We start from the raw sequence: 13,383 nt of genomic DNA, 5'->3' as shown, positions 1-13,383 counted from the left end.
AAAACATAAGAATGGAAATATGCGTCTAAACTGTACGAAGATGTCTTCATTATCCACCAAAAGAAATAGAAAGAGATCTGCGAGGGAATGCGACATGTCATCCAACAAGCTAGACAAAACGCTGAGAATCCAGCAGCAGCTTCCAATAATCCACCACTGGAGTGTCAGAAGAACAATAATGCCACAACACTGACGGTGAAGCGACGATGGAACAAGATTGCTAAGAAGAAGGAGGTGCACCCTTGAATCATGGTATGGAGGATTTCACAACATGCACTACAAATGAAGACAGAACAACGACACCCATAGTGAATATGAAAACCTGCATAAAAAGCGGAGGGAAGGAATGCAAACAACACACTGCTACGCGCCAATAGTGCCGCAAGAGAAAACACTATGAAACTACGACATCAAGATAAACATGCTCCAGAAGGTACCACGGGTCACCATTTACCATACCGAACATTACAGAGAGCTCAATAAAGTACAGTACTCAAAGGACAACTAGATGACAGCCTTAAAGCCATCTGCCGAAACGATCACATCAAGTGCCATTTCAAGACCTTTGACGAGCAAAGGGCAATCAAAGTTTTTTCTCTCAACATACGGGGTGTTCAAAAGGTCTCGCCGCAGTGCCGTATGATTGTTAGCCGCGCGTGCTGTATGCCGCAGTGAATATACCGAAATTAAACTCAGTGAAATACAAGTTATTAATTTATTGAGTAATCACTTCTACTTACAAATTTTCACATTAAACGTTGAAAATGTCCCCCATGTTGTTGAATACACAATTCAATTCGTCTAATCATGTTTCCAAACACAAGCTGTAACATTTCTTCTGTAACAGAAGCAGTGAAAGTGGATATTGCAGTTTTCAGTTCATCGGTGGATTTTGGACGGTTTTCAATGACAGTTGCTTTCGCTGCAGGCCAGAAGAAAAAGTCAGGTGGTGTTGGGTCAGGTGATCGTGGAGGCCAAAGTCCCTGTGAAATTATGCGATCACCAAAAACATCAGCAAGCAGTGACATTGAAACGCGAGCTGTATGCGCGGTTCCACCGTCTTGTTGAAAATAACCGTTCAGCATCTCACTTAACTCAAGGTCTCCTATGAATGGTTACAGAATATCACTGCAGCATCGTTGTGCGTTTATTGCTTCTTTGAAAAATATGGGACCCACAATCCTACGTCTAGTAATTGCAATCCAAACTCCTATTTTCACAGAATGAAGTGGTTCATCATGAATACACAATGGATTTGCTGTACTCCACGTACGAGAATTTTGCGACTTCGTGTACCCGGATAAGTAAAACCACGCCTCATCAGTGAAAAACGTTTCATTCGGAATATCCCTTCCATTTTTTTGAACGAAATTTTTGAACCATTGACAATAATGACGTCTCTTGACATGATCAGTATTTTTCAGTTCCTGCACAACTGTCACTTTGTATGGGAAAAGTTCTAATTTTTTCCTTACAGCTGTGTGGGCCGTTCCGACACTAACATCAATTTCCTGGGCGAGCTTTCTTACTGACTTGTTCAGACTCATGGACATTTTATCGGAAATATCGAGTAGTTTATCCTTAGACAAAACGCTAGGACGACTACTTCTCGGTGCATCTGTCACTAAACCCGTACTTCGAAATTTGTTAGCCAAATCTCGCACAGTATCGCGATGTGGGAGTGTTGTCTCCGGGAAAACTGAATTAAATGTTTGACGAACTGAAACTGTGTATTTACCTCCAGCCTTGAACATTTGTTCGACTAAAAACACACGTTCTTCAATGGTTAGCATTTTAACAGTGACGAAAACAAAACAGACGAACAAAGGAACTAAACTTATTAAACGTTCACTTCAACACGTGACGACACACACCAACGATACTACTGACGCTGGCTGAGATAAACGGAACAGTGGAATGTTGGGAGAGCCCACTTTTAAGGCCCGTCCACACGCAACGATCTGTCTGCGCAAATGTCTGCGCACATCACATCTGCACAGACAGATCGTTGCGTGTGGACGGAAGATTTGCACCAACCTGAGGTGTGTGCAAACCTGGAAGTTGGAGTTGGAGGTTTGAGCGAAACCTCTCAAATCTGTGGGTTCAAACCACATCTGAGCAGACAAGTTGGAGCGTGTGGACAGGAGATCGCCGCAAATCTGGCACGAAACAGCTGTTTGCTCAGTCTAGTGTTTGCATTTATGCGCATAGGGCATTAAAATGGCTGATACTCGTCAGTGTTCTCGAGAGTTTGTAAGTGAATTCATTGAAATATATAGAAACCACCCATGTTTGTGGAAGATTAAAAGTAAAGAATATAGTGACCGAGACAAAAAGACAGTAGCATACAATGCTCTAATTGAAAAATTGCGGGCAGTTGGCGCCTCGGCAAACAGAGAAACGGTAATAAAAAATAAAAAAAATTCGTTGCGAACTGGCGAAATTATTTGCGGATGGATGTCGAAACTTATAATTATCTCTTAAAGCTTGTAACCCTCATATTATGAGAAAAAATATTTGTATGAGAAGGGCAATGTCTCCTCGTGAACGGCTGGCGGTAACATTAAGATTCCTAGCAACAGGAAGGAGCTACAAGGATTTGGAATTTTCAACTGCAATATCGAAACAAGCGTTGAGTAAAATATTACCCAACACATGTGAAGCTATTTACGCTGTCCTGAAGGATGAGTTCATGAAGGCAAGCTAAGTAAATTAAGTCTGTCAGCGAACTGTTTACCGAAAAGAGTTATCCAAAGTTCAGAAATCTACAAGATCTGGTGTAAGAGTAGATCAAGTATACCCGCCAACGTTATGGTATTTTGATCTGCTTGGCTTTCTTAGTGATCAAGAAACGCCAAGACCAAGCAGAAGTACAATTGAAGATGAAATTGAAGTGTCAATGTGCCAGGAAATGGAACACGAGTTAATGTAAAACAAAACAGGTTCGCCCTGCAACTCTCGCAGTAAATGTACGTGAGAAAACTGCTTTCGCTTTAGCAACCATTGTCGACACCATTTTGACCGCCTTCTCTGTTTCCTGCGGTTGGTCTGAATGTTTTTTGCAACACAAATTGCGAACACAGACCACAACAGAACTTCCTCCATTTCCATATTTCAAAATAACTGAATTAAATTTTTGACGTTTACGGGGAGCGACAGATGGCGGGCGAGTAGTAGATTGGGGTTTGTGTCGTGTGAACACACCACATTTGCAGCGATCTTTTGCATGTACAGACATCTGCGCCAATGTCTGCGCAGACAGATCGTTGCGTGTGGACCGGGCTTTAGGAAAGTAACCCAAGCAGGCGAACAATCATACGGCACTACGGAGAGGCTTTTTGAACACCCTGTAGTTTCTGCCTGCAGAAGTAACAGGAGAAAAATTGCTTCAAGAACTGCCAGAGAAAGGGTTCAGCGTCCTACAAGTTAACCAGTTTAAAATTCCTGACAAAACACAAAAGAGCTCATACACGAACCAGTTTACTGTGTCACCCTGCCTGCAGGATAGGACAGTGACAAAATCTATGACGTTCGCTTTCTCTTGTGCACAAGAGTGCGAATTGAGACATACAGTAGCAAGGACGGTGCTGTCCAGTGCTGACATTGCCAGCGGTTCGAACAAATTGCGAATTATCCCAGTATGGTAGTGAGATGCGTCCGTTGTGCAGGGCATCACAGATCAACAGAAAAACCAAAATGTGCAAACTGTGGGGAAGCACACTCTGTACCATTCAGAGGATGCCAAAAGTTCCAGGAAGTACTTCAAAAATACAAGCAGATGACAAGAACAAAATATAAACGAGAAATCAGCCGAAAAATCACCGTAAGTTGAAATCAACCTATTCTCGCGGAACTGTTTTTCGATCTAAAAAGCAAATCAAAATGTAAATAACTTAATTACAGGCCACTGATGGTGCTTTACCTCAATAAAGCGAAACGCGTCTGGTGAAAAAATCACGCATTTTTGCAGTTGCATCGACGGATGAAAAATACTCTCATGAATTATAAAGCAACTGCGGACACTATGGCCCCACAAATGAAGACTTTAACAAGCAAACCACCCACACAGTGTAAGATTATCATAAAAATTCAGCAGTGCCAGAAGAACAAGCTCCCCAACAACAACCCAAACCAGCAATACAAGAAGTCTAACCTAAACAAACGGCATCACTCAGGACATCACGACAACCGAGACAGCCAAGACAAACAGAATCATATGCCAACACCGCCTATCCACCAGTGAGATGCCGACAGTCCTGCCACAGTCTACCAGGCCACCAAACTACCACTGCACTGCAGCAGAAACTGAAAAATATTTACTCTCTAATTGAGACTGTTCAGAAGGCTTTCTTCACACCGTAAACGGACGGCCGCCAATGAACAAAAAACTTTAGATTCTGCATTTGGGATGCAAATGGACTGCACACAAAGATGACTGAGTTCACATCGCTACCAGATAGACATCGCCCTCATTTCGGAAACCCATCTCCAAGAAACAACTGAGTCGTGGATAATAAACGTGAATGTTTACAGGATGGAACAAAAAGGACAATGAGGTGGAGGGGCCACTGCCGTAGCCGAAAGAGAAATATGCCACCGTCACGTGTAGCTGCCATGGCTGTGAACACTTGACGTCACAGTCCAAATGGCAATGCTGCCTGCCTGAGTCCAGAGAAGAGTCTCATCCCAGATCACATGCGTATAGTATTTAGGTTATGACAGAGTAGTCCTAGGAGGATACTTAAATAGCAAAAACAGAGCATATAACTCTCAAAAAACAACCCAAAAGGACTGATCCTGTTAGACCTCAAAGCAAACCTCAACATAACAGTTCACGGATTCAGAGAACCAACGACGACACCTTACTTCACACATCTGCACTCCAATGCACTGGACATTGCAGTATTTAAAAACTAAATCCTAACCTGCAATTGAGGATGGTCAACAACTTATCCTCTGATCACAAATCGTCAGTTTCACAAACCAAACATTGACAGAGAAAATTAAAAAGGGAAAACAAAGAGCAGCCACACAACACTTCTTCACAGACACCCATCTTTGACAAATTCCCACCATTGTTTCAAGAACTGAAGATACAAAACAGAAGCCATGAACAGTGGGTTCACTTTTGTAACCTGGAAGACAAGAGAGAGGCCCATAGACTGACCCGTAAACTCCAGAAAAAGGTCAAAGAATGGAAACAACAGTCCTAGGAGGACAGAATTTCTGCTACGAAAGAAAGATGAATGGCAGATAGTAAACAACATCTGACAGAAGCGTCCCCCTAATAGGGCAATTCAAGGAACAGATGGGTTCATTTGCAACTCACTCGCACAGGCACTGAAACTAACCAGAAGCAGATGACAACACTCCTAACTGTGCCCAACAACAACAATGTGCACCACATTCATAAATATATAAAGAATACACTTGATCCTAGCGCATAAGATAAAGCTAATATCACAACAATATTAAGTCGTACTCCTCGTGATGACATAGTGAAACACTAACTGTTTATTTTTATAATATTGTAGCACATTTGAAAAATTTTGCACAAACCACCATTGCTCAACATAAACAAACATAAAAAAAACTCCACTTAAATAGGAAGAAGTATATTCTATCATATTTCAGGAGTGTATGTCAGACAGCAATAATTCACCTTCCAATATTTTGGTCTTCAACTGTACAACCATGTTCAAAGCAAGTCAGTGACCAAATTAAAGGCAGTTGACAAAACATGCCGGTTGGAGTTAAGATTATGGAGTGATGTAAAGTGGAAATGTCATGTAACAATAGTTTTACAAAAGGCGGATGTCATACTGTGTCATTGGAGGAATCATCAGAAGTGTAATTCAATCACAAGAAGGCACCGGTAGCTTATGAAACCAATCTTTACTCTTCAACCAAACCTCGAGTGTTAACTCTTCAGTCTGGGAGCTGTATCAGGTATGATTAAAAGAGAATACAAAGAAGAGCAGTGCATTGATACATTTAGTAAGTGTGAAAGTATCATGGACAAGAGTGTACCCTTATAGAAAAACTACACATGTAAGAGCGAGGGATGCATCAAACTCCCATCTTGCCCTGCCACACTGATATACGTATCTGCTGGTATCAGTTTAAGGAAAGGATATCGATTGCTGTTAGTAGCAAGTCTACCAAGAAACATTCGTTGTGAAACCTCAAAATTATTCAGCTGTTTGCTGCTGTTCCCTTTGAAACTAAAAATGCTAGATGGCCCTGCTTTTTAAAAGCTTACAGTATTGCTGCATCTTCAATTTATGATTCTTTTATCGTATTACTAGCTAATGTTAAAAACTATGAAAAATGTGTATTGCAGAAGTATTCACATGGATCTGAATTTTAGCTGTGACAGGCAAATACGAGGGGGTGCTGAAAGGTAATGGCTCTGAATTTTTTATGTGAAAACTCTTAAAGCTTTTTCAATAAAATAGACTTTGTTAAAAAAAATCTACATCTTTATTCTTCATGTCTACATATTTATTTCTCAGCATAGTCATCCTGGCAAGACACATTTCTCCTAACAAGAGAGCAGTTTATTGACAATGTCATTGTAGAAAGTTTGACTTTGCTGACAGAGCCATACCCTCACCTCCTCATGAACTACTTAGTCACTAACAAAGTGAAGTGCTCAAAGGTGATCTTTAAGTTCTGCAAACAAATGAAAATCAGATGCGGCCAAGTCTGACTATACACAAGATGATCGATGATGGCAAACCTGAAGTGCCAGATTGTTGCATTAGTCACAACGCTCGTGTGTGTTCAGGCATTGTCATGAGGGTGCTCCATGTGTGGACAAACCCTTCATTGCTTTCAGTTTTCTGTAATGGGAAACTCAGATTACAGCCCACAGTTTCTCGTGAACCATCATAGTAAAATTACCAACTGCCATGTTACACACTAAAATTCAGAGTGCTGTATCAGGGAAGCAGGAAAGTCAGCTGGGTAATATGCTTGACCTGTAGTACCTCAGCCGATATTGAGAGCAGAATAAAAGAACTGTAGGCATTATTTTCAGCATGCCTTTGTAATATGTACAAATCTCATGCAATCTATACTCTCTTGGTTAAGAATATTGCAGGGAACCTAAGAGCAGACTGACTGAAAATTGCATGAGCTTTTGGCTTATAGACTCGCTCCAGGATGTTGCTCAACTTTGTTAATTTGTAATAGTTTACAAATTCTGTAGGTCAGAAAGTTCATCTTTTATCGGCTATTGATTTTGTGATTATGTTTTGTTTGTATATAATTTATCATGAGCAGCTTCTATTAAAATATGCAGTACTACTTTATGCTTACGTAGCTGAGAATGCCTGGCTTATGATGGTGGGATTCATTAATATTGAAAAGTTAGCAATTTATAATTAAGAAACCTTGTTCTTTAAATTGGGTGTCAGTAGAAACAGAAAAATCAGGTGATCAAAAGTACATTGACAGATCCCAGAAATTTGCATTAGTTTGTCTATAATTTTCACTAAAATATTGAATCAGGTGAGATCTTCAGTGAACAATATCTTTTAAACTAATTAAGTTTGATCTAATGTAAATATGTTTGGAATTAATCTTTCCTTCCAAATTTACCTATTTGCTCATAAGATTTTCCCCATGGAATTTTATAGTTCCAGATTTTAAACATGGCTGAAACAGCAACTGTTGAAATTCTTTACGGTAAATGATGACAGCCAAAACAGTTCCAGGATAAAGATTTATTAAAATTCTTGACCACAGTTTTGGTATATCTAAATATACCTTCTTCAGAAGTAAAATACCTAAAATTACATCCTGCAATGATTATGGACATAATCATGTTGTATAAGTGGAGATGATGTTTTAATTACTGACGACACATTTGGCACAATTGTTTTATTAATCTCCATTGCAGGATGTAATTTTAGGTATTTTACTTCTGATGTAGGTATATTTAGATATACCAAAACCATGGTCAAGCATCTTAATAAATCTTTATCCTGCAACTGTTTTGGCTGTCATCATTCACCATGACGAATTTTATAGTTCCATTACTATTGGTTGCCAACATTTCTGATGAAACTAATTAGCTCATTGCAACCGGGTAAAAGCTTTTTTATAGTAGTCATTTTATTGTTCCAAAAAAGTATTTATCTTTAAAATTTGTAAACTTTTGCACTCAGACCACATCTGGAAACATTTCTTCTGCTGTCATGTTACTACCTCAGAAACACAGTTTTTAAATTATTCTGTAGCTTCTTGAGATATTGAAAACTGCTAGCCACACACTTTTTGTTTCACATATGGAAACAAAAAGAAGTCATTAGACAGAAAATCGGGGGAATATTGGCAATGAGACTTTAATTCCATCTGTTTTTCATTCAAATAGTCAGCTTTTTGAGCTGCTTAGTGACAGCTGGCATTATCACAGTGAAGGATGATCCTCATTTTTGGTAGTTTCATTGATCATTTGTTGCAAACAGACTGTTGTACACCACTCAGCATTAAAAGTTTTTCAGCCCTCTAAAACGATGGTCACAACAAGTTGAGAGAAGGGCATCATGTCGTAGCTGCGTCAGTTGTTCTCAATTCATCTTGGAACCCTCAGACAAGTGATTGGTGCTCATAACCAAAATAAGTATGCTCTTATGATGTTGTATACTAATTTTGTATTTTGTGGTTAAATATTTTGACCATTCCCTTACAGCAGTTAACATGTGTCCGATTGTGATCTTCAGTCACACTATGTTGAATCCATCAGGAACAGATCTTTTTCACAATTAAATTTTTATGCAAAATTGCATGGAATATAGTCTTCGAAATGCCTAAGGATTCCTCTATCTCAAAGGTAAACCACATACCGAACCTCTTCGGTTACGTAACACACATTGTCAATGTTTTTCTGAATGACAACCAATTGCAATCAGTCTTCATGAATTTGACCACTGACTGAAGCATTACTGTGACAAAATTCTGCAGATCATTTGTAAATGAGTCTTTTCTGAAGATAATCAATTACAAAAAGTGGAATGACATGATTTGAGGCACTGTTACCAAGTAAAGCCTTTATGAAAATCATAAAAAATAATTCGACGAAAAACTTCATGTGACACAACATTGTTTCTTTAAACACTCGCTATAAACAAATTACTTGTCCAGTTTCTGAGCTGCCATTATTTAGCAATAACAAATAACAAATTTTTAAACAAAAGTAATCTCTCTACTCAATGGTGACATCTATTGCTCATTCTTAAAAACAGAAGAACAAGCCTCGTACATTAAAAGACACGTTCTTTTCCAGGTAAACCTCACATGTAGCACACACTGGTGCTTATGATAGTCTCTCTCAAAAGATAATGCTGGTCCACTTGACAAACAGTCTGTCTGATGTGTGCTGCTAATGCGTGTGTCTAACCCGGAAGAAATTATGGAAGCTGCTCAATTTCTGTTTCTGTTTCCGTTCAAGGGAGACTCTGGAGGCCCACTGCAGTGCCCCTCTGGCGACGGGACGTGGTTTGTGGCCGGCATCACGTCGTTCGGGTCTGGCTGTGCCCACCCCGGCCTGCCGGACATATTCACCCGCGTCTCCCACTACCTCGCCTGGATACACGACACCATCAATAACACCACATATGTATCTGTTCAGTGAAGTCATCTCAAGTTGAAGATGTACCAGTAGACATTCAGAGTGCAAAAAACTTAGTTTTCAATGGTTTCTCTTTACAGATTAGTAAAACGTGTGAAAAAGATTATTTTCCTTCCATAAATGACATTCAGTGTTACAGAGTGGAAAGAGAGAAACAGAGGAGCAATAATGAACATAGTGCTTCGGATATTTAAGTTGTTCATTGTCTTACAAGCTCTGTGTGTTTTTATTAAGTAAGAAAGAAAAGATATTTATTTTTAATACTGTTTTTTTGTTTTAGTACCCTCCAGGATTCCATATACAATGTCAATGCCATTCTCGTGTTGCCTTTTGTTGAATTTCTTCATGGTTTCCTCTTCTTTCCTTTGTTGAATGTAAGTCAAAAGTGACATAGAACATATATATTGTGCGTGCTTTCACAGCCAGAGGCAGCTGACATAAAAATTTTCTGGTAACAGAACAGATGTTTTAAGTCTCTAGAACCACACACAAAACATTGGGTTTCCCCCTCCTCACCTCGTGTGACAGTTTTTTACAATATAACAAAGCATTAAGTTCAGAAAACTTTTATATTAATAAACAGGTAAAAGATGTTATTTATTTTTAACTAGAATGGCCATTCCATAGCAGCATTCACAGTTTTCCTTTCTCTTCTCTTTTTTCCCACCCCATCCCCCCTACATGTGACTATTGCATTGTCTTCTCGTCTCACACTTTCACGTGTCAATTTACCCTTAATAAACTGTAATGCAGCATAGGGTAAAAACTGTAGAGGAAGACAGTAATTGGAATATGTATAACAAATAATTAAGGACATAGGTTGCAAGTGCTGCTCTGAGGTGAAAACGTTGGCGCAGGAGAGGAACTCATCAGAAGACTGATGAGGAAAAAAAAATTAACATGTATTGTAATTAATATCTGAAAGTGAAAAGAAGTTGGTGTGGGATTATTAAGCTTAAAGAGAGAGAAGAAAAAAGGAAGAATGTATCTGACTACCACAGCAAATGTTGGAAACAACTGTGGATGAAATTAGAACCATTTGCATCATCAGCAAAACAGAACTCCACAAATTACAAGGTGAAAAAGAAGAAACATTTAGTAGGGATGTTCTGGAATGAAATGAAATGAGCGTATGGCATTGTTGGCCGGGAGGCCCCTGTGCAGGCAAGTTCGGCCGCCTTGTTGCAAGTCCTTTTTAGTTGATGCCACTTAAGCAACTTGCGGGTCAATGACAATGAAAATGATGAAGGACACACAACACCCAGTCCCCTGCCAGGAATCGAACCCGGGCCCCCTGTGTGATAGGCAGAAACGCTACCGCTACGCTATGGAGGCAGACAGTTTTTATAATTACAGCACGCCACTCTTAAGAAAGTATAAGAAGTGTGACAATAAACAGACAGTCTCATTTCAAATGGTTATAAGAGGAAAAAAGGAAAACTTTACAAAAATTCACTCAGAAAGGCTTAGTTATCTCATTTATTTGGCATAAAATGAGGCAAATTTCTAATAAATTAAACAACTAGTAGCTTTAAATTGTGCCAGCTGAAACTATTCCAGCTTATTCTGGGTCTGTGCAGCAGAATGTCCATTTCATCTGGTAATTTTCATGGAAAGTTCTCTTCTGTCATCGTAACGGTTAAAGAGTAACATACTGCACTCCTGTGCCAGTGAGTCTTACCACCACTACAGGTATGGCGGATCAAAAATTCACAGTCTCGCTGCGCATGATGTCTACTACCACATCCTGCCCCACTGCACCTCGTAGCTGCAAGATTGTGGAGAAAAGCTTACGAGTGAGTCTGAAGCCTCTACTGCAGTGGCTGTTTTTAGCTGTTCTCAAATGATTTGACTCGTTCCACAGCTTTGAAGGCTCTCCATCGATTTACAGAACATGAAGAATGGGTGAATTAATTAATTAATTAAAATTTTATTGCTACTGCTGCCATCTCTTTTCAGCTGATGCTGTTGTGTATTTCCATCTTTCACTACTCTGCCTCTGATAGGAATGGATAATGGCATGCTGTGTTAGTGATGAAAGACAAGGAGGCAGATTATTAACACACACATTTACATTTTATTGGAACATAGTAGGATTTATAAATATTACAAAAGCTGCAACTTGGAAGAAATAAACTAGGTATTTACACAACACTAACAAAACATTTGCCATACACAACAGACATTGTCAGAAAATTATCTATAGAGTAATGAGGTTTGTGAAAACTGAACAAGTCATTACAATAAAACAGTTGGTTTATAAATTGTAAAATCAGCAACAAGGAATTTGTGAAACTATGAATGTATCTGTCAAAGCATTCTTTCAGGAGCTTTCATTGACATACTGTATTCATAAGAAAATACACAGTAAGTCTTACCATAATGCGCAGAAATTAAAAACAGCACCAGTTTCCCTACATTTGTGAATAACGGTTCTGCACTTTTTTTGTACCTTTCATTTAATTGTAGATTGCATTCAAGTTATATGACTATAAGATTAATTATATAAACAAGAGACTCAAAAATTACTCATAACTTTCTCATATACAGAATAATAATCCAAAACATTTCAGCAATGTACATTTAGCACTGGCCATTTTCTGTTTCCTTTCTATTGGTTAAGTAGTATTGAACATAGAGTGTAACAGGTTTGGTTGTGCTGAGAACTAAATGTAGCATAAACAAGCGAAAGAGAGAACATGGCTTCCAGTTGCATATCATCATTTTGTCATAATTTAGTGACCCAATGATATACTTTATACAAAAGTAGACAATAAATAAGTGCGAAACCAGACTGATGTGCGTACCTCAGACACAGGAAAGGGATTACAGTGTCTAGTTGAATTAACTACTGCATTTTGCACCACTGACATTCAATTATCGATATGTAAGAATTTGTTGAACTGACACATAGATATAACATTGACAAGCAGAATCTGGAGAAGCAACATTAATACATATTTCAGTTGACTAGTTGTCTACATATCACATCAAAACACATTTATGTTTTAAGCAAACACACTCCAGAAACAATGAACCACATTTATACATGCCTGTCTACACACAAAAAATTACACACAAAATACTGATAATTCTGAAAATGCAAGCAGCTACAAATATACATGTATCTGCCAATGACTGTCAACTTAAGGAATGGATTATTTCTTTCTGATTACTCATCTTATATTTTTTCATCCTATTCACAATATATGTAAAATATTTTTTGTGTTATTAATCAATAATATATACACAATGTTCACCAGGTAGTGGCGATTAAGTCATCTTTTCACAACATAATAACCATCGAAACTCCTTATGTTACATCCACATAAATCTCCAGTCAAAAATGTGTAGCTGTTCTTTTTGAAAAACAGCTATTTGAAACATTCACAACTCCACTACTGGCATCACAATGGATAAACACAGCCACTCGCCACACAGTTGAGGTACAGAGCAGCAGTTCAACAAGTAAAACAACATATGAATACTGCCATTCACTTTTTGAACTAGTATCTTGTTAGTTTATGAAGATAACAGTCTCAAAAGCCACACAAAAATGTTTTACTCCTATTTTGCATTTCAATCTGCCGCTCAACACCTCAAATATACAGTGACTGTGCTTATTGTTTGTATTCACAGAACTTCCCTTCATACAACACAACCCTGGTTAACAGAACTACTGGGGTAGGGAGGAGATTCAATTTCAGACAATAATTTTTTTGGTTAAACCATGAACACTACGGTAT

The 13,383-nt window shown here is 38.6% G+C and overlaps 1 protein-coding gene across 1 annotated transcript in view; it reads left to right on the top strand.

The window, feature by feature from the left end:
* Window positions 1-9,852, top strand: part of LOC126109750 (serine protease 33-like) — a 182,749-nt gene extending 172,897 nt beyond the window's left edge. Inside the window, exon 6 of the mRNA XM_049914801.1 lies at window positions 9,458-9,852. Within this exon, the coding sequence (XP_049770758.1) occupies window positions 9,458-9,640 (183 nt within the window). The 3' untranslated portion in view covers window positions 9,641-9,852. The remainder of the gene's footprint in view (window positions 1-9,457) is intronic.
* The last annotated feature ends 3,531 nt before the right edge of the window (window positions 9,853-13,383 follow it).

This window comes from Schistocerca cancellata, chromosome 12 (assembly GCF_023864275.1).
Source record: "Schistocerca cancellata isolate TAMUIC-IGC-003103 chromosome 12, iqSchCanc2.1, whole genome shotgun sequence".
NCBI lineage: Eukaryota > Metazoa > Arthropoda > Insecta > Orthoptera > Acrididae > Schistocerca > Schistocerca cancellata.
The sequence above is the reverse complement of the archived record's forward strand: the minus strand, read 5'-3'. Positions and strand labels throughout refer to the sequence as shown.